Source organism: Trachurus trachurus (assembly GCF_905171665.1).
Source record: "Trachurus trachurus genome assembly, chromosome: 7".
NCBI lineage: Eukaryota > Metazoa > Chordata > Actinopteri > Carangiformes > Carangidae > Trachurus > Trachurus trachurus.
This window is the reverse complement of record NC_139901.1, coordinates 23,089,961-23,109,704: the sequence shown is the minus strand read 5'-3', so window position 1 is coordinate 23,109,704 and position 19,744 is coordinate 23,089,961. Positions and strand designations below refer to the sequence as shown.

General features: G+C 43.7%; 1 protein-coding gene across 1 annotated transcript in view; it reads right to left on the bottom strand.

Annotated features, from left to right (window-relative positions):
• The window catches only part of nkain4 (sodium/potassium transporting ATPase interacting 4), a 48,058-nt gene that overhangs the window by 17,285 nt on the left and 11,029 nt on the right, over positions 1-19,744 (bottom strand). The window contains exons 2-4 of the mRNA XM_083975199.1: positions 10,832-10,969; positions 9,439-9,519; positions 3,268-3,468 (exon numbers count right to left, since the gene is read on the bottom strand). Coding sequence (XP_083831325.1) covers positions 3,268-3,468; positions 9,439-9,519; positions 10,832-10,969 — 420 coding nt within the window. The remainder of the gene's footprint in view (positions 1-3,267; positions 3,469-9,438; positions 9,520-10,831; positions 10,970-19,744) is intronic.

The following is a 19,744-nucleotide window of genomic DNA, read 5'->3' as shown; positions in this document are numbered from 1 at the left end:
ACTGGCCTCCACAGCCCCGAGTGGTAATCACAGGGGCCCACACGCCAGACCTGCGGCGAGGGAACCGCCTCTAATCAACCAGGGGCCGTTATTCGTCCCCCCCCCCCTATCCTGGCCCCCGGCGTAAAACAAGACTTTGACAAACAAAGCCACAGCCACTGACATGACGTGACCTTTAAAGCCCTGGAGAGAAGAGGAGACGGAGGAAAAGTGACAGTGAGTGAGAGATGCAGAGAGAACGACACGTACGTTGTCATTTTTTTTTGTCATTTAAAAGGGATAGTTCACCCAAAATTGAAATTTCACTCATTAACTACTCACCCTCATGTCGACTAAGGGCTGGGAGAAGTTTCAGAGTTATCCGTGGCTTCTCTGAGTTACAGGGGGTCTCGGTGTAGCAGTGCATGTCCATATAACGGTTGCAAATGGATACCAACTGTCTTCGTAACAAAAAGACACAACAAAAAACACAACAAATACCTCCATGCTGCTCGTATGTAATGTCCGTCTTGTATTGAAGCTCCAAAATGCGAAATTGTCCCGAAAAAAATTAAATAAGTCTATATTTCAAGCTTGTTTGTAGCGGAAGCTTCTCGAAGCTCCTCTTCCCAGTTCGTCCAAATTTGACGAACCGGGAAGAGGAGCTTCCGCTACAAAACAAGCTTGAAATATAGACTTATTTAATTTTTTTCGGAACAATTTCGCATTTCGGGGCTTCAATACAAGACGGACATTACATACGAGCAGCATGGAGGTATTTGGATGTTTTTTGGTGTGTCTTTTTGTTACGAAGACAGTTGGTATCCATTTGCAACCGTTATGTGGACATGCACTGCTACACCGAGACCCCCTGTAACTCAGAGAAGCCACGGATAACTCTGAAACTTCTCCCAGCCCTTAGGTCGACTAATGAGGGTGAGTAGATAATGACTGAAATTTCAATTTTGGGTGAACTATCCCTTTAGATTGGTAGGAATTTTGATGGACGCGAAGGTTAAACAGCGTGAGAGGCGGGCGGGGAGTGGCAACAGGAAGACGGACAGAGCAGAGAGATTGTGATGAGGGGGAAAATAGATGAAAAAAGAGGAAATAAGCAATGGAATGAGAGAATGACGCAGGCCACCGTTCCCTCCCATTATCACCTTCCTCACGATCCTCCGAATGCAGGGAAAAGATATAGTAGGCAACAGAAGAAAGCATTGCCTGTGGCAGCAATAACCGACACTAAATGATACGATATCTGTGTGTGTCTGTGTGTGTGCGCTGCCTTTGGTTGTTTTATGAGAAGCTCAGCAGCTCTGACAACACTTTGACATCTCTCACTAGTCCCTTTAGTGTGTAAGAGTTATGTCTACAGATGTAAACTGAATCTCACATCTCGCACCGTTTTTCTTCTTCTCTCTCCTTTGCCTTTCTTTCCTACTGCCCTCCATCTCAACGGAGATGTTTTCTCAGACTCGGCTGTTTTATTTAACAGTGGAGACGCACAGGAGCAGAAGAAGTCAGGACAGAGGGAGGAGGGAGAGGAAAATGTGGATTCTTTGCTTACTGTCTTGGCAGGGAAGACAGTTAACAGCAATATGTATTGTGGGAGGGAAGCTTGGTTTCAGTGAAGGCAACAAAGAATAAAAACCACAGACATGGAGCAAAATATTCCCTTCAGTGATCAATGAATTATGCATTATCCCAGTTTGAAAAAGGTTGCCTCCACTTCAAGCTCATCCTTTAAACCTTGAAGTTGCTTTTGGCTGGATTCTGCCTAAAGCATCAATAAGTAACAACACATGGCTGACTTTTCCAAATCTGAAGCTTCACTTCTTCACTGAATGGCGTCCGTCTCGCCTGTGACAAATCTGAGCAGATAGATGACAGTGATGCCTCCATTATTGGCCAATGGATCCACATTTTTCATCTTAATGAAACATGCTCCTTGGAGCCCAAACTAAATATTTAATGGCCTCTCACTGCAACCTTGAATCCCCTTTAACAAAGACAAAGGGACCCCCCCCCCCCGACACACACACACTTTCTTCCTTTTCAGTTCATTCATTCCTTCAACTCTCATTCTGCCTGACCCTCTGTTCAACCAGAGAGAAAAAAAAGACAAACCAAAACTAGATTGGACATCTCAAAGGAGTCGATTTTCTTAAGCAGTGCTCTGCTTTTAGCCCGAGAGGAAGTGAGAGGATATGAGGAAACTGATGCCATTTGTGACACTGGGATTTCAGTAGCAATTTCCCTGCTCCTCTGGGGAGCTGTTCCCACAAAGATGCCGTTGAATGCTTGGTTGGACAATACCATATAAAAATGCAGGCATAAGGGTGTTACCATTTCATATGGAGGAGTAAAAGCCCATGTGAGGGGAGGAATAAACCAATTCAGCGCCTGTAGTGCAGCGGCTACGGTCCAGTGAGAGAGTTGGGGTTGTAAAGTGAGTTCAGCCATGTTATTGCCGTGCTCCGTGGGGGTGATGGGATGAATGGTACAATCCAGTGGCTCTGCACACTGGCTCCCCTCTGCCACTTTTCTAATCTGCCATGTAGTCAGCTGTGCTCTCCCAGGTGCAAATAAGTCCAAGATTAAATGGTAAGAATGAAAACTTGGTCACCTACTGCCACGATTAAATCCACTCCTCATGTATTAAAGTAACAATGACTGGGTGTGGGTGAGTATACGTGCATCACGATGGAGACAAAGCGTGTGTAAGTGAATGTTACTGTGAGTTTTGAGTGTGTAACGTGTACGTCTGAAGCCAAGGGGCCTGCTGCGCTGGCAACTACCGGTGTCCTGGCCCGAGTCCAGTGAGGTTGGTTAGACAGTCATACATGAGTGTGTGCAAATGTGAATGCTGGCAGGATGTGAGTTGCTGGTGTATTCATACCAAGCTGTATAAAGAGGACAATAACAGTCTTTCCAGTGTTTAAGTAACCTGTTAGCAGCTGGCAGGTCTGAGCCTCGGCCAGACAAAACAACAGATCAATTTTTCATTCGGCGACCGGGGCAAAAGGAAGGGAGGCAGCGATAGACAAAATAACAGACTGCTGTGGAAGTAGTATATTGAGAAAAGTGCTTGAAGGGAAACAAAAACACCACCTTCCTCTCTGTCACGGTTACCTTTCACGTATGTAAATCCCACAGCGAGCGAGGCTGCTTATGATGTTAAGCATGTAACATGATGAGCTCCGGCCACATGTTCAAACATGCACGGAGCGGCGGCATGTGAAAATGTCAGTGGTAATCTCGTGTGGATTGCCGACTTGTACTCACAGCAACAAGAATCTGTGTTCCACTATGCACCACCTCGATGTACTGGTATTCCATCAGGCAGCCCATGACAGTGATGTAGGAGTGGCTCTCTGTGGTGCGGACCCCCGGAGCCTGCGGCATCTCTCTCCTCACACAGCCGGGCCCGTGTTCACTCCACCAGGAGTGATGGGCTGAGATGTTAAATGTCAGCAGGTCACTGTCCTAGAAGGAGAAATAAAACATTTACTTCGTTGTTGGGACGTTGTCGTGATTTAGGATGCACATTCATTCATTTTTCATGAGGAAACAAAGGCTGGATCAAAAGTCAGAGTAAAAACGCATCTTTGGAAAATGATGGTAGAGGCTTTATCCTTCATGTGGCAGTTTCATTTTTGTTCAAACGGTTACAAGTATACAAGTACAAACAAGACAAAGGCTCATTTCAGACCAGGCATTCGTGTGAGTCTCAGGTGATTCAGTCACAAGCGGCACGTCAGTCCACACCTGGTTGTTCTGATCCACCTCCATGTGTCTCCAGTGACCACTCATGATTGGATCTTACTTCCGTGCTATATGCCTCTGCCTGAGGGAAGGGCAAGGAGGGTCAGGAGAGAGGCTCAGGCCACACAGGTGGTCCGAGCAGTGATTTGTTTAACCTTTATCGAATGCGACTTGGGTGCATTTGCACCTGTACTTGGAACTGTCCAGCTGTGATTGGATCACCTGAGACAGATGTTAATGCCAGGTATGAACAGGGCCAAAGGTCTATAGAGTCACGCTGGCAGCTCAGTGCAATGAGCGAAATGACAGCCTGCTAACGATTAAGTAGTTATGTTTACCATGTTCATCATTAAGTACCTTTTCTTACACCCAATATTAGTAGAGACATTCAACTAGAAATTTGTGTAAAAAACAATTAAAGGGGAACTATGCAAGTCCGGTCGCTTTTTTGCTGTTTTGCTTGGACCAGGTCCAGGTTGGTTTTCGTCCAAGAGACGCTAGGGGAAAGGCAGAGAGCCTCTATTCTCAAGTCACTTAGCCATCACAATTATTCCCAAGCTGTTTTATTAAGGTAAAAATCTTGCATAGTTCCCCTTTAAAGTTATTCAAATTCATGCTTTAGAGACCACACATGTCTGAATGAAATTTCATGGATATTTTTATCTAATAGCTGGTGAGATTTTCTATCTTTATCAAAGGCTGGGTCAGACGTTCCCACCCATAAAGCCATATTACTAGTGTATAAACTACAAGCTCTATCTAACCAGGTGACAGTTTTGGCCTTCATTGTATTTTCTCATGTTTTGAGGTACACTTGTTTAAGATTTCTGCTGTCACCGCGATTCAACAGTAGTGAATGAAATTCTGTTTGTGCAGCTCAAAGGTTTAGAAAATAACATCTAATTCAAAGCAGCATGTCTCCAGAGAAACAATGTGTCTGTTTCTGAGGATAATCCCCAGACCTCGCAGTAAACAGTTTTCTTTTGGAACTACTGTACTGTACTTTCTGGTGAATAAATAATCCCTAAGAAAACTGTTGACAGTGTGTTTTATGATTTAACCAGAGTAACAGGAACATTGTTCCATGGAAGAAATGTTTCTGCTAAAAATGTTTTTCCCCTTTAAAAAAAAAGAAAAAAAAAAAGAAGGTACCACAACTTTTAGACACAGTATTTCATACATAACTCTTGTTATATTACACCCTGGCGATGTTCAATTTGCACAGAGCCATATGAGCTCACACATACAGATATAGAGACTCACACTAATCAATACCCCAATATAGCAATCTAACCCCACATCTGCTCCTCAGTGACAACACATGCATTATTAACAGAGGCAATGCCTGTCAGAAAACATCTCTGATTCTTATCAACCCCCTCTCACACATCAACAACACGTATAGATGATAATATTAGCTACAACTTCAGCTGCTGATCTGTGCAGTCGGGGGAAAAATTGCAACGAGTCATGAGCAATATTATAAATAACGCCATTGAATATAATGCTCCTCTGTCATTCTGTTGTTCTCTCACACAGAGTCACAAAAACAAGGGCAGCTGAAGGTCACTATTCAGGATTGTGAAGACTAATGACTTGACAGATGCCATTGATTGAGCCTGCAAGCTAGGGAAACCCTCTCTACACCAAGCTGCAGCCACACTCATGACTGCAGCACGTCAGCAGTCGATACTGAAGAGGCTTTTGGCAACTTACTGTCAGAAGTGTTATTGTTATGCTCCCATGCACCCCAAAGCGCAAATCAATCCCTCCATATCATAGATTCAAGGTTAGTCTTCTGATAGTGCTCAAACTATATTCTTTAACAAAAGTCAATACAAATTTGGAGACAATCCTGTTACTGGAATCACTGGAGAGGTATTCGATGAAGCTAAACATCAAATGATGAGAGTCTCACCGATTTCTTGTCCCAGAAATACAGAAGAACAAAGAAGAGTTTGTGTTTGTGTGATCACACTGGGGAGCAAACCTGAGTGGCTAACTGGATGTTGTAAACTTTACTGGCCCTGTAGAGTCTATATAAGATATACTTGGATTTCATAAAGGTGCTGGAGAGACTGTTCCCGTACTCTGCTATCATCACAAAGGGTTTGTTGGAAGAGGGAGAGACCTGAAAACTTGTTCATATTATTGCTCTGAAGTTGGTTTTTAAAGTTTCAAAGCAATATTTAGACGTTTACATTTCTTATTCTCCTAATTCAGCAACGGTAAAATCTTCTAACAGACAATGATTCCTGCATCTGTTGTCGGACACAACATCAGGTATGAAACTGTGCAGCTATCACAGCTCATACATCCTATCTGGAAACCTAACAAGACTTCAAAAATATTCACATGAATCCATCCGCTAGTTGTTGAAATTAGTCTGGACAAAAGGGATGGACAGTCTGACAGTCTGACATAGCAAACCCACTGAGCCACAAAGTCAGCGGCTAAACAGGCTAAAAATCAAAACGACTTGTGATGAAAGAGTCTGAAGTGGTAAATGTGTGAGTTTTCTCTGCAGTTAAATGTGGATTCTTGCCGGTAGCAGGTGGTGGAGATGGTCGCTTGACAAGAGATTCTCTGCCTTTGCTGAATTTACAATACAGAAGGTTATAACAGCTCCTCAGAGCAGCGCTACGTCTTCAGGGCAGACCGGAGGCTACAGTGAGTCACTATCTGAAAGGCTCCAGACAGACCGAAGCTAGCTGGTTAACGTGATAACTTCAGTGGAGGAGAAGATGTGATAGAGGCAAGTGAACACTGGCTCTGATTGCCACCACTGGAGAGAGCTCTTGGCAAGTAATGGAAGTTTGATGCTGGACTGTTATTGCTAACGCCGGCTATAGGAAAAAAAACACCTCCTTTCAACTCCTGCCAGATATATTACGTTTCCTACTTAGACTCTCTGCTTTATCCAGTGTTCTGTAGATTTGTTCTTTGCCGAAACCAACACATTTGAAAGAGATGTGTCAGAATCACAGCTTCATGAGATTTTTTTCTTTTCTTTTTCTTTTTTTTTTTCTTAATGCCAAAATGACCATGGAAATAAGCCATTTCAAATTCAGACAGCTTGGTGAGGACAAAGTCTCGGTGTCTGCCGTCACTGTGTGCAGAGTGTGAGAGTGAATGAATAAAAAAGGGGGAGCAGTGAATGACTTGGCACCGTTTAAAACAGAGGTGTGTGTAGAGAGGCAGGGGTCTGTCTGTCTGTCTGTCTGTCTTGCCCTGTGGGGGAGGGGATGAGGGATCAATAGGAGGTGACGGAGCATGTGGCATATGACTCTGACAACCTGCCCCTCCTCACGCACACTGTTCACCCACGCATTAATGGAAACACATCCTCTATACTGTCCCGTCAAGTTCGGTCAAAGCGAGGCAGACCGAATGAGCTGACTCTGGTTTATGATAAAATGTGTTGGGGGGTCCTCACGGAAAGCTGTGTGTCAAGTTTGGTCATGCATGTGTACATAGGATGTGTGTGTGTGCGCACTCCATTAGCCAGCTCTCCTCCTGGCCACCATATGCAGAGCTGGGAGCCCAGGCTGGCTCCATCTGTCGGGTTAATGCCCAGTCTCAGCCCCAAGCAGCTGGCCCCTACAAGCCTCATTATTCTAGGAGGAACCATGCAGGAGCGCGCACACACACACACACACACACACACACACACACACACACACACACACACACACACACTGACATATGCAGTGATAGACAGACACACTTGATGGACCAAGGTCTATCACACAATGACAAAGTCACCCGAGCTTGGGAAGGTGTTTCTGAAATTAATTTTGGTTGTCTGGGGTGGTGTCAGATGACCGTTTCCTACATAAATTCATTTCTCTCAATGGTCAGGCAGAGGAGAGGAGAGGAGAGGAGAGGAGAGGAGAGGAGAGGAGAGGAGAGGAGAGGAGGAGAGGAGAGAGGAGGAAAGGAGAGGAGAGGAGAGGAGAGGAGAGGAGAGGCGAGAGGAGGAAAGGAGAGGAGAGGAGAGGAGAGGGGTGTGCTGAAAAAAAAAAGCGAGATATGGAATTCGCAAAATATGTGGAATAAATTAAAAAAAGAACATCAAAGAAGGAGTAAGCAGCGTGAAAAAAAGCTGACACAAGACAGGCTGACAGGATGGGGGAGGGTGGATAAATTTACAGGTTTAGAGGTGACAACCCAAACACTTCTCTTTGTCTGGATAAATACACATCTAATCTGCACTTAAGAACCACAGAGGGGGGCCCAAAGGATTTCTATGAGCATGTGTGTGTTTGAACGTGGTGGTTTGGGACAGCCGATTTTTCTCCTGATTATTTACCTATTACGTTCTAATCTTCCACTTGAAACTCAACAGAGAGATAAGTGCCCCCCTCACAGGGTCAGCCCGAAATGCAACGCACACACAATTTAAGGGACACAAACATTCTTCAAGATAAAATTATGTTTCTGTTGAGGTACTTCAGTTGCTGCTGCTGCTGCTGCTGCTGCTGCTGCTGCTGCTGCTGCTGCTGCTGCTGCTGCTGCTGTGGCACAGAGTCCTACAACTAAGAGAGCAATTCACAGTGAGGTCTGGTGTAGGATTCATACTGGATAGCTGTAGCTCCGTCAAACATTCACTATACACACACGCCGCAGGAAATCGTGTTTACTTGGGCTGTACTCAGCAGGGCTTTCAGGTTTGTCACAGGCTCAAAGCACTTGTTGTTGGTGTTGCATCAATTATAGTTCAAATCTATGTTCAGCATTAGCCAGAATATTCAATTATGCTTTTGTATTTTACAACAGCAGTTCCTATTGGAATAGCTATGATGGCTATGCTAATTAAAAGAAAACTCTACAAGGTCAGAATTAAATAATTTTCAAGGGGAAAAAACAAACCAAAAGACAAGAGTGGTGTGTGTACTGTATGTGTGTGTGTGTTTATGGATTTAAATGATTATTGCGTCTCACTCCTCCCTGTGATAGCGGCATTTAACTCTTCATTTAAATGCGGCCACCATAAATGACAATCAGCTCTAAACACATCATGCACCTTTCACCATGGACAGACAACATGTTACCTTCCCTCCTCCATGTTGTTTTTATCAACACTACCAGACACAGACAGACAGGGGCAAATGGCTCCTGCTGAACAGGTGGAGGTGGAGTTTTCGCTTTACTGTTCATGAAAATACAGCGTTAATGAAATAAATGGTCGATTACCAAGGACAAAAATGTATCTGCATTCAAATCATCAACCTTTAAAAGTTGTCTTGAGGTCAGTTTGAAACCTGGGGAGCAGTCCCACCACCGACTGTCAGCAAAAAGTAATGTTTGCAGACGTGCTGTTTAATATACTGTGTGTTGTGCATAGACTCAGTGACTGACAGGAGCGATGTTGAACTGATGATGAACCGTGTTATACGACTTCGATGGACATATGGCAGGTAATCAGAACTGAGTTTTTTTTTCTGTGGCCGTGCTGGAAGTGTACATTATTTATGACAGAGGTTCTCCATTTGTTATAAAAGAAACCTGTAGTGTAGGTGGCACCAGCGCTGCCACACAGGAATATAAATCAGGCTTTATTCCTCCATCAGCCTGCAACTACGACCTGCAAGTGTGACCTTAGGAAGCGGAGAACATTCATCATAGTTCAGCCCAAAGACTCTGAGGAAAAAAAAAAAAAAACAGACTGACATTTTTTGAAAGTCTCACCTTGGACAGGCCGCCGACATCCAGGTAGAAACAGATGATGAAGACGTTCCAGGCGACCCACAGAGCGGCCCATACTGTATACTGGAGGGCAAAGACACAGACAAGATCAGCTCCATGGCAACTATAGACGGACTGAACACAACAGGATACGACAACTACTGAGAATGTGGCAGGTTGAATGAATGAGCTCCTAAACCGAGTACAGCCAGTGGCCAGTGTCCTCCCACACACACCACGCACCCACACACATATTCTGAATTAAAGCGCGCCCATATGTTCTACACACAATCACATACAAACACACACATAGAAAATATGTTTGTGTCTATGACTAACGCTGGTTTTAAAGGAGTCAGTAAGTCTATTCGGGCCCTGAGGGAGTTGCAGGTTTGTAAACGACTGAGACGGTTACAAGTTCACGACTCAACCATTTGCAAAATTGTACAGTCAGACAGCCAAGTGTTGACAGATAGAGTGGTACGGAGCGGTATTCACTCCGAGATAGAGACACAGTCATCAGTGTGAAGGTTGTGAAATCCTCTCAATGGCAATGAATTGTGTGTTTAAAATGTCAGAGGTGTGTCAGAGGAGGAACGGGGGCCACTCTCGTAAAAAAACCCAACAACATACATGTTGTATCATGAAACCCCTGAGTTAGCTCTCATCCAATATCCACTTGTTATGACACAATAGGCTCTACTTTCCCTCCTTCCCCCACTCCCCCCCCCCTTTTAAATTGCTGCTTCCTCTGTTTCTTCATCTTATCCTGTGTGGCTCCCATTTATTCTTCTCCATCTCCCCTGTCTCTCTTTGTTCACTCTCTTTTCCTGTCTATCCCTTTCTGGCTCCCCCAATCTTTTCCTGTCATTAACATCGCCATCTGTGCTTCCACTAATGCTGCTCAAAATAGGCTTTTAATGCCTCAGATGCAGGTTATGGCGTCAAATAAAAACTGAAGTGCGTTAAAGCGCATTTATGAAGCTTCATGGTCGTGTTTTTCCCGAACAAAAGCAGCGTAGCAAAGGGCGGCACATGCTTTGCACCGTGTTTTCAAAGAATGACCTTCTCTGTCCAGAACCTCAAAGCCGAGTATAAATCTGATGAGCTCCTTAGCCCCCCCCCATCCCCAAACACCCCAACCCCCCATTTTAATTAGTTCTAATTACCATGGGATTAGAGTGATTTAAGGGTGTCGCAAAATGCACAAGAGATTGCTGCATGCTTTGCAATTAGAGAGGAAAGGCAACAACACGGCCAATCTACACAAACAGAAGACTAATGCAAAGTGATGGGACACTGCTTAACAAAAACCGTGAGGAATAGGATTATGGGACAGACTGTACCTGGTGTTGCATGAACAAGTCATCTTCATTTACATCATGTATGTACTCACCACCACGATGTAGCGAGGCCGGTATTGGATGGTGCCAAAGAGGCCGAGGATGACGATGATGATGTGGAAGAAGTTGGCGAGGATGGGGGCCCACTGGTATCCCAGGAAGTCAAAGACCTGTCGCTCTAAAGCCAACACCTAGAGAGTGGGAGAGAACAAAAGGAAGAAAGACATATGTTATTCTTACTGGGTTCACATGTTCTTGATGAAAACACACACACAGGAAACATTGCTATGTGCTGTTGATAGTTTCTTGAGGACAATATCCATTCACCTCACAGCAACTCACTGGCCGACAATCCTACGCTGAGGGAGTCGACATGAACAGCTTGAGTGTTGAGCCTCCGACCATGGGAGAGCCCAGAGGTGAAGACTAAAAGTTTTATAAAACAAACAATGACAGATTTATCGATTCATCCCCCGCTGAGCTAAAGAAGAGCTCACTATTTCCAACCTTCCTGCCAACGGCCTCCAGGAATGAGAATACTCTGGGAACTTTACGGGAGGTGAGAGCCTTCCTTAATAACACCACTGCACTGAGCTTAGGTGCTTATTAAAATATGCGCTCGCAAACGTGCACACATGCACACGTGCACGTGTACAAGCAAAGTTAAACCCTGGAGAATGAAAAGAGAGATTCCAGTGCTGCCCAGATACAGGTTCAACCTCTTCTCCTCCTTCACCAATAGTGGTTCCAGACCGTCTTTTAAGAAGAACTGCACTGAACAATTCCTGATGTCCTTTTTTTTTAAATTATTATTTAATCATCCACAGATTCATTCTCTCCACCTGAGGTATTTGCAGGCAACATTTGGTGCAGCAGTAAAAACAACAGCAAACGATAGAAAAGGAGCGAAACGAATAAAACAAAAACCCTGCCATTCAACCTTCAAGACTGTGTCGCCCTATTTCTATCACCTCAATTAGCATGCCATTTGGGGGGAAATACACGGAGGGAGTGTGTAAACCATTTATTTAAAATTCCATTGCCAGTGTGTGTGTGTGTGTGTGTGTGTACCAAAATGCTGGTTCTCACCAGTTTAAATGGGTTTAGGGATGGGCACAGTTGTGACGGTTAAGGTTAGGCTAAGGGGATAGGGAATGCATTTTGCCAATCAGGAGTCCCCACAAAGATGGATGTACAAGGTTGTGTCTGTGTTTGTGTGTATGTGTGTGTCTCGAGCAATGATGTGTTTTGTTGTGTCGACATGTCATTTCCAGCCAAGCGCTTGAAGATGAATGAGGGAGGGAGGAATCTCGTCTCTGCTGCAATGATAGGAACGCACCAACGAGCACATTCACGCAAACACACACACACACACACACACACACACACCCCACATGCTCGACACACAGCCGTGGCTTCTCTTCCAAATGTAATGGAAATGTTACCAGCAACCCGATGAGACATTGTGACAGGCAGGGGAGGGAGATGATCAAATGCTGAGTGATAATTAAAAATGAACAGCCTTTTGCACAGAGGGCAATAACTCGGCAGACAGGCTGTGAAGCGACACAGGGCGAGGTGAGTGAAGTGCGACCTGCACCGAGTGTTACCTTACCAAAGTCACAGAATAACTAAGCAATCTGGAAAGACAGCGCTTCATTGTAGTAGAATAGAGCAGGGGGGAAAAAGAAAAACGAAGTTGAATAATGGCTGCACAATAAAACTGAGATGGATGGGGAGAATTTTATGTGAGAAAAAATTGCCAAAAAAAACAGATAAATGGAGAAATGAGAGAAAATACAGAGAAAATCATAAATGACATATGCTAACGTAGAATGACTGAGCTCCCTCTCTCTTAATAACCTCTGTCTATCCCCTGGATAGAGAAGGGGCTGAAGGAAATGAATAAAGTCAAAAGACTCATAGATCTTCTGTTCGGCCCAGGCTCATGGTTAGAGAGCTCAATAAAACTCATGCAGGAGGATGTCAGCAAAGATGACGCACAGCCAGGCTGCAATTAAATTGGTGGCTGTGGGTGGGGAGGGGGGGCGACCCCGACAACATACGTGGATGAACCATCACTTTTCAGATGCATGTCTGAATAAACAGCCATGATGAATCCTTAAATCAATTGCAATTAGCTGCAAAATGGATGAAAAATGGTAATTTCTCACCTGATCAATTATATCAATCAGCCCTCCATTACCACACACAAAAACGCGTAAACTTTAAGTAAAAGGGGAACACATCCTTATTTTAGTATCTCTACATTTGCTCCCCATCTCTTTCAGGATTGATTTTAAAATTACATTACAGTGTATAAGACTGAGAATGGCTTAGCTCCTCCATACTTGGCTCACTCTCTCTGTCTATGCCATCCGCTGCCTCAGGCCGCAAAACACTACAGCATTAAACACGCCCAAAGTTAAGACTAAGAGGTATAGGGGGTAAGACTAGTGTGAGGTTTTGAAATCCTTTTCATCTAACTCTTTAAGGTTTATACACTTCTACCCTCTTTGTATATTAATGCTGTGTTTGCCAGGGTTTAATTTATATTGAATGCATTTTATCGAATATGTGCTCAGTGAGCACTTTAGTAGGAGCACCTGCACACTTGCTTATTCGTGCAATTATCCGATCAGCCAATCGCGTGGCACCGGTTCAGTGCATATAATCATACAGGTTGAGGTCGGGAGCTTCAGTTCACATTCACACAATGGAGAATAAATGTGATCTCAGTGACTTTGACTGTGTGGCATGATTGTTGATGCCAGATGGGCCGATGTGTTTCTGAAACAGCTGATCTCCTTTGAGTTTTTTTTTATACTGATAATGGTGCCAAAAACTAAAAACATGGAGTGAGCAGCAGCTCTGCAGACAGAGGTCGGAGGAGAATGACCAGCCTGGTAGGAGCTGGAGGAAAGACCACGGCTACTCAGACAACCACACTTCTACAACTGTGGTGAGCAGAAACAGATCTCATCATGAACAAGACATCAAACCTTGAAGTGGATGAGCTAAAATAGCAGAAGATCATCACACTGGGTTCCAATACTGTTGGCCAAGAACAGACATTTGTGGCAGCAGTGAGCACAGGCTCACCATTACTGGACAGTTGAAGCTTTGGAAAAACAGCCTGGTCTGACGAATCTGAGTTTCTGCTCAAACAGCAGATGGTGAGGTCAGAATTTGGCATCATCAACATGAATCCATGCACCAACCTGCCCTGTGTCAACAGTCAACAGGCTGCTGCTGCCAGTCTAATGGTGTGTAGGGGAATGTTTTCTTGGCACACTTTGGGCCAATTAGCACCGATCAATCATGGTTTTTATGCCACAGCCTATCTGAGTATTTGTTGCTGATTTATGGCCACAATTTTCCATCTTCATCAACATCGTCTCAAACAGGTTCCATGAACATGATAATAACTTTAGTGGCCTCCCACTCGTTCACCAGATCTAAAAACCCAGAGGAGCACCTTGGGGATGTGGTAGAAGAGGAGCTTTGGCAGCACAAACGTGCAGCTGACAAATCCGCAGAAATGATGTGATGCAGTTAAATCTACACGGAGCAGAATCTCGAAGGAATCTTTTCAACATCTTGTTGAATCCAAGCCATAAAGAACTGAAGCTGTGTGAAGAGCAGAGGGAGCAACTACCCAGTATTAACACGGTGCAGCATGTGAAAGTTCATTATTTTTTCTAATAGATGTGATAGATGTACAAATCTGAATGGAAAGATGTAAAGTAGAGATGCACCGAGAGTGAAAATCTGGGCCCGTATTCACAAAGACTCTCAGAGAGCTCATAACTTAGCCTACAAATTCAAGGAATCTTAGCTTAAGAGTGATTTAGGAAGTTTCTGAGAGCAACTCTGAGCAAGGAGGGGACAGAAACTTTTATCTTAGTGAGGAGGGGTGGTTGACCCCGTTGCTAGGGATGACTCATTCGTTTTTAAGCTCTGATTAGATTAGAAAAAAGGAGGGGAAAAAACACAAATTCACTCCTAGTGATGAATGGACAGTGAAATTCACCGATCACAGAACTTATTAAGACATGGTGTAATCGTGAAAATAATTTTATGTCATGAACAATTGAACAAAGTTCAATAAATTGGTAGTCAGATTTAAAAAGAAGCTGCAAATTGTTTGAACATTCAGACTTGTGCAATGTTCACATGCCGATAATTATTTGCTTATGTTTAATCACCATGCTGACCATTTCTCATATAACAATCTTGTCCATGACTGTCCGTTTGTGGACATCCAGCGGAAAATGACCAAACAGCACTACAGTACGAGGCTGTAAAAAGTCCTGTAATTGATAACTGTGCTGACAGAGGGTTGGACTGTCATGCTGCATTGGTGCATGTTTACAGTTAAACTTGATAATGGTGCGATTACCTTCATTTCTGCTGTTATTGTCGTATTTCGCGGTGGGTGGTCGAACACAAACATTATCCCTGCACAGGCTAACATGTTGTGTTTAATTAAATCACTGTCATTCAGTGTTGGGGGGATATTTTTTTTCCGATCTCTCTGTCTTTCTGCCATTTCCTTATCTGCTTAAGAAACTCTTAGGCCTCTTAAAAGTCATCCTCCCTCTTAACAGTTTGTCACCTTAGGAACTCTCTTAAGGGCTAAGATGCTTCGTGAATAACTTTTATCTTTACAAGGTCCTACTCTTAACTTTAAGGGGAAATTCTAAGATTTTTCTTAGAATTATGTCAGAGCTACTTTTGGATTCTTTGTGAATACATGCCCTGGGCCGCTACTGGTTACCGATGTTTAAAATACAATTTGGCCGATGGCGGATGCTGGTATTGATGTTTTTTCTCTGTTGTTTATTCCTCTTTTGTGTAAAGGAAACCAAGAAATCTTTATTTCTTACAAAAAAATCAAAAAATAGCATTTTCGCTCACTTAACTTTAACAAATTGAACGTGCATGTGCCCTCTGGCGCCTCACCAGAGTCATGTCCCCCCAAACAAGAGGAAAAAAAAAACTGGCTTCTCCTCTGAGTCAGCACAATATACCACATAACAGATAAACATTGGCCACTGCCATCAATATTTACTGATTGCCAGTGTCAGTCAATGAGCCGAATATCAGCCGACACTGATGACAATAGGATCAGGAAGTGTTTATCCACAGCCCATCTCTGCTTATGACAATTACAAACAGCAAACTTGCAAACAGTGTAAAGTACCTACATAGATTAAAACGACACACATTATTATATATATTTGGTCTCTTATGTCCATTTGTCAAGATTCTGTCTAAAGCGGATAGAGTGACATTTATCTTCTGGTGTGGACAGAGATAGTGGAGTTGGTGTTAAGAGAGTGTCCTCTAGTAATCCTGGCGGAGAAAGAACGGCTCTGCAAAATCTGCTACACAGCTTTTATTCTTTTTGACTAGATACAGGGAAATAGCCTCAGGGTCTTATCTGGGTGTACTTGGTACCTTTTTTTTTTTTACATTAGAATAATGAAGAGACATTCTGTGAGACATCTAATCAGCAAAATAACACTGCATTAAGATACAGTGATTAACTGCAAATTATCTTTACCATGACTGCTAATTGGATTTGTGACCATTTCTTTTTGAAAAGTGACCGAATTATAGTGAGCAAAGCAAATATATTTAAACTTCTAAAATGTAAACCTCAAACATTCACTGCTACACACACCGAGTCCACTGCTCCAGTAAAGTAGAGCCCTCATCCATCCAACACACACACTTAGGACCCCTTAATGTATTCATTACACATGGCCGTGGACCCTTTCCTTGACATATTTCCATCAGCCATTGCATTAAAGAAATGTATAGGCATGAGAGACGCGTGCGTGCGTGTGTGTAGATGTGCGCGTGTGCGCATTTCTTTCCTTTGAGATGCTGTAGTAAGCCTATCACGTTCGCTGCTAACTCAATAATCCACCAAGATGACAACAATCAATCAAGGATAGAAAGGTCTCTGCCCACCCAGACACACAAGCAAGCACACACACACACACACACACTGGCTCACTCACACACAATCACATAAACCCACATGGCACAATTAGCCCACAATTCATAGGAAGCACGTTACTGCAGAGTGGGGTAGAATTTGATCAAAAGATACCAATGCTCTTCCAGGAATAGTGAGCCGGCTACATAACGGCCCGTAAAAGCCTCCCACCGACCTCCTGCGAGCACAAATGACTCCCACTGGGGTGACGGAATCTCTTAGTGTGTATTCTGGTTTTGGGTGTGTAGTATATGTGGAGAAGCATGTTGCCCACACATACCACTCCTCCCACCATAAATACTAAGCAATTAGGGGGTGGGTATGACAGCAGGATGCAACAAGCCCCTCTTGCTCCTCCACTACTGCCCGTCCTTTGTCTGCTCCATCATTTTCTCTTTTTTTTTAAACACTCTTGCTTCTTCCTTTTTTTTTTAAATCTTTACCCCAAACTCTAAGAAACCACCAATTACTTTCTACTTCAGCCATGTGATACTACAGTTGATTGTTAACAAGGATCGTAGACCTAACTGATGCTGTTGTGACTGGATGATGTTAGTGGGAGAGGAGACACAAGGAGCGCACAAGTGGACGCAGCTTTACACCACAATGCCTTCACTCCTTAATGCCAAAATTGAGAATATCAAAGTCTCGAAACATTTCAATCATCATCACCACCTTCTTCAACGTGACATGAAGAGTGGAGGGAAAGTGAGCTGCGAGAGTGATAAGAGTGATGAGCAGATCAGAGTGAACGCGTCCGCGAGAGGAAGAAAAAAAAAGCGTTTGATCCGCATCGTTTGAGAGCTAATTAAGATCTGCATGTGCGCTCCTGATAAGTAGCGGAAATGCATGAAAAACAGTTTGCGGTGCCTAAGCGTCCAATTGGGATTTCAAGCCGAGAGCCAACCGGCGTGTGGCGGGCTGACTTGACAGTTGTATATGATTAATAACTCTGCTGCGTTGTCGCAAGTAAACGACATGGAGTAGTAGCGGTAGGACACGCTTCAGGTGAGGTGTTAGGTGTGAAAGTGAGAGGAGAGCTGACGATACAACCCCCCCCCCCCCCCCCCCCCCCCCCCCCCCCCCACAGTGAGAGGATGGAGGTGACTGGTGACCCTCTCATTTCCACAGCTCTCCACCTTAGCCTCCAGACACTATAAATCACATCAGTGTTTCTCTTTCTGTGCGTGTCCTCTGAAACGACCTCTAATAACATGTTACTGAATGTGTCATGAGGATCTGCAGCTTTGAAAAGCGGCTCTACGTCTGTGTGTGTGTCTGTGTGAGAGAGAGTCCATTCTGTGTGACTTGAGGCTGCATGAGTCAGTCTCCTGTGTTCAATATAACTCTGACTCAGACAGTCGAGCATAAGGACAACACCAAGGATTGGCAGGCGATGTGAGGGCTGAATCTACTATGTTATCTATTCCTCAATGGCTTCACTAATGTGTTGTTTTTATTGAGATGTGCAAAAACATTGGCCAAGCCCGACTAAGCATTGAGATACATAGGGGTAATTTAATTTGCATGCAATGTCCAACTCACCACCTTTTTTCTTTTTTTTTCGCAGACAGAGAGAGAGAGAGAGTTTCTTGCCCGGTGGGAGTCACTGGGAGCAAAGACAAGCCAGGGCAAAGCATGGCACATTTTAAAAGGCCAGACAGTCACTGATTCATGGTTTATCTTAATGTCTTTCTCCTCATGTAGTTTTGACATAGTTGTCACCAGTTGTTTGGCTCTCTCTTACGAATATAGCTATTATTAACTCTAGTTCTACTGGTGATTGTATAGCACTATAAATCAGATTTCAACATCCAACATGGGTGTTGAAATCCCCCCGAGGCAAAGGCAGCACAAGTCAGGGGTCAGGAGATGGTTAACAGGACAGATAATCAGAAAAAAAAAACAAAAAAAAACATCTCTTCTCCACAAAATCTGCTGTATATTATTCGTGTGAATTTTATTTCTTGAAGGCTCAAGAACAATTAAGATGAAACAAATAGAAAAGAAGAGAATCAACATTTGGAGGGAAAAGTAAAAAGAATTGCAGCTTATAGACACGTAAAAATGTAAAACATAAATATAATACGTATAACTTATGTCTCAAAAGGTTTACTCAGCTCAGTCAGAATCCAAATTATATCCAAATGTTATTTGTATCAGGAAAGGTCACACTTTCATGAGTCTCATTGTTTACACATGTTAAGTGTACACATGACAGGAGTATCAGTTATTCTTAGTAATTGCTTTGCAAATTTTAAAATAAATAGACAACTTTTCTGTGCAGTAGTCAACCACAGTTTATTGCTGGTGGGCTTTTCATTTTCTTAGGAACTTATTTGACACATTACAATATTTCGGATCTGTGAAGACCTCTAAAACATAGGCAATCTGTGTAGCTTCATTTTGAGGCGTCACCAGCCAAAATGTTTGGGAAAGGCTTCTCTAATTTACTCGGTGGGGGCAGAACGACCGTGCCACTGGCATTTTATGGAGCTTTTTACCACCACATTGATGAAACTGTTGGAGAAAACAACAGAAAAGGCTGTTTGGCGGATACAAAAACACTCTGCATCTGAAACTGGCGTTTCTCCAAATCTTGTTCTCCTCTTAACCTAAATAAAAAGAAAGATAGCGCCGGAGCCGAGCTATGAATCAGCAGCTGGCTGGCTTTTTTACATGTGCCGTGCTTTGCCCTGGCTTGTCTTTACTCAGCGACTCCCAGCAGGCAGTAAAGTACTTCTCAAAAACTTTCTCCAATCCAATTTTTCACCTCGCGCCTGGGTAAAGTCATTATACTCCGGTGCCTGCCTGGTCCTTGTGTAACTAATGGTGCCAATCTCAGTATGTGTGTGATGGGGTGTGGGCGCGTGTGTGGCTTTTCATTGGGCACACGGAGAGTTGGATAGATGGATAGCCCTTGGTGGTGCCTGGTCTACCAGAGCTGAGACAGGGA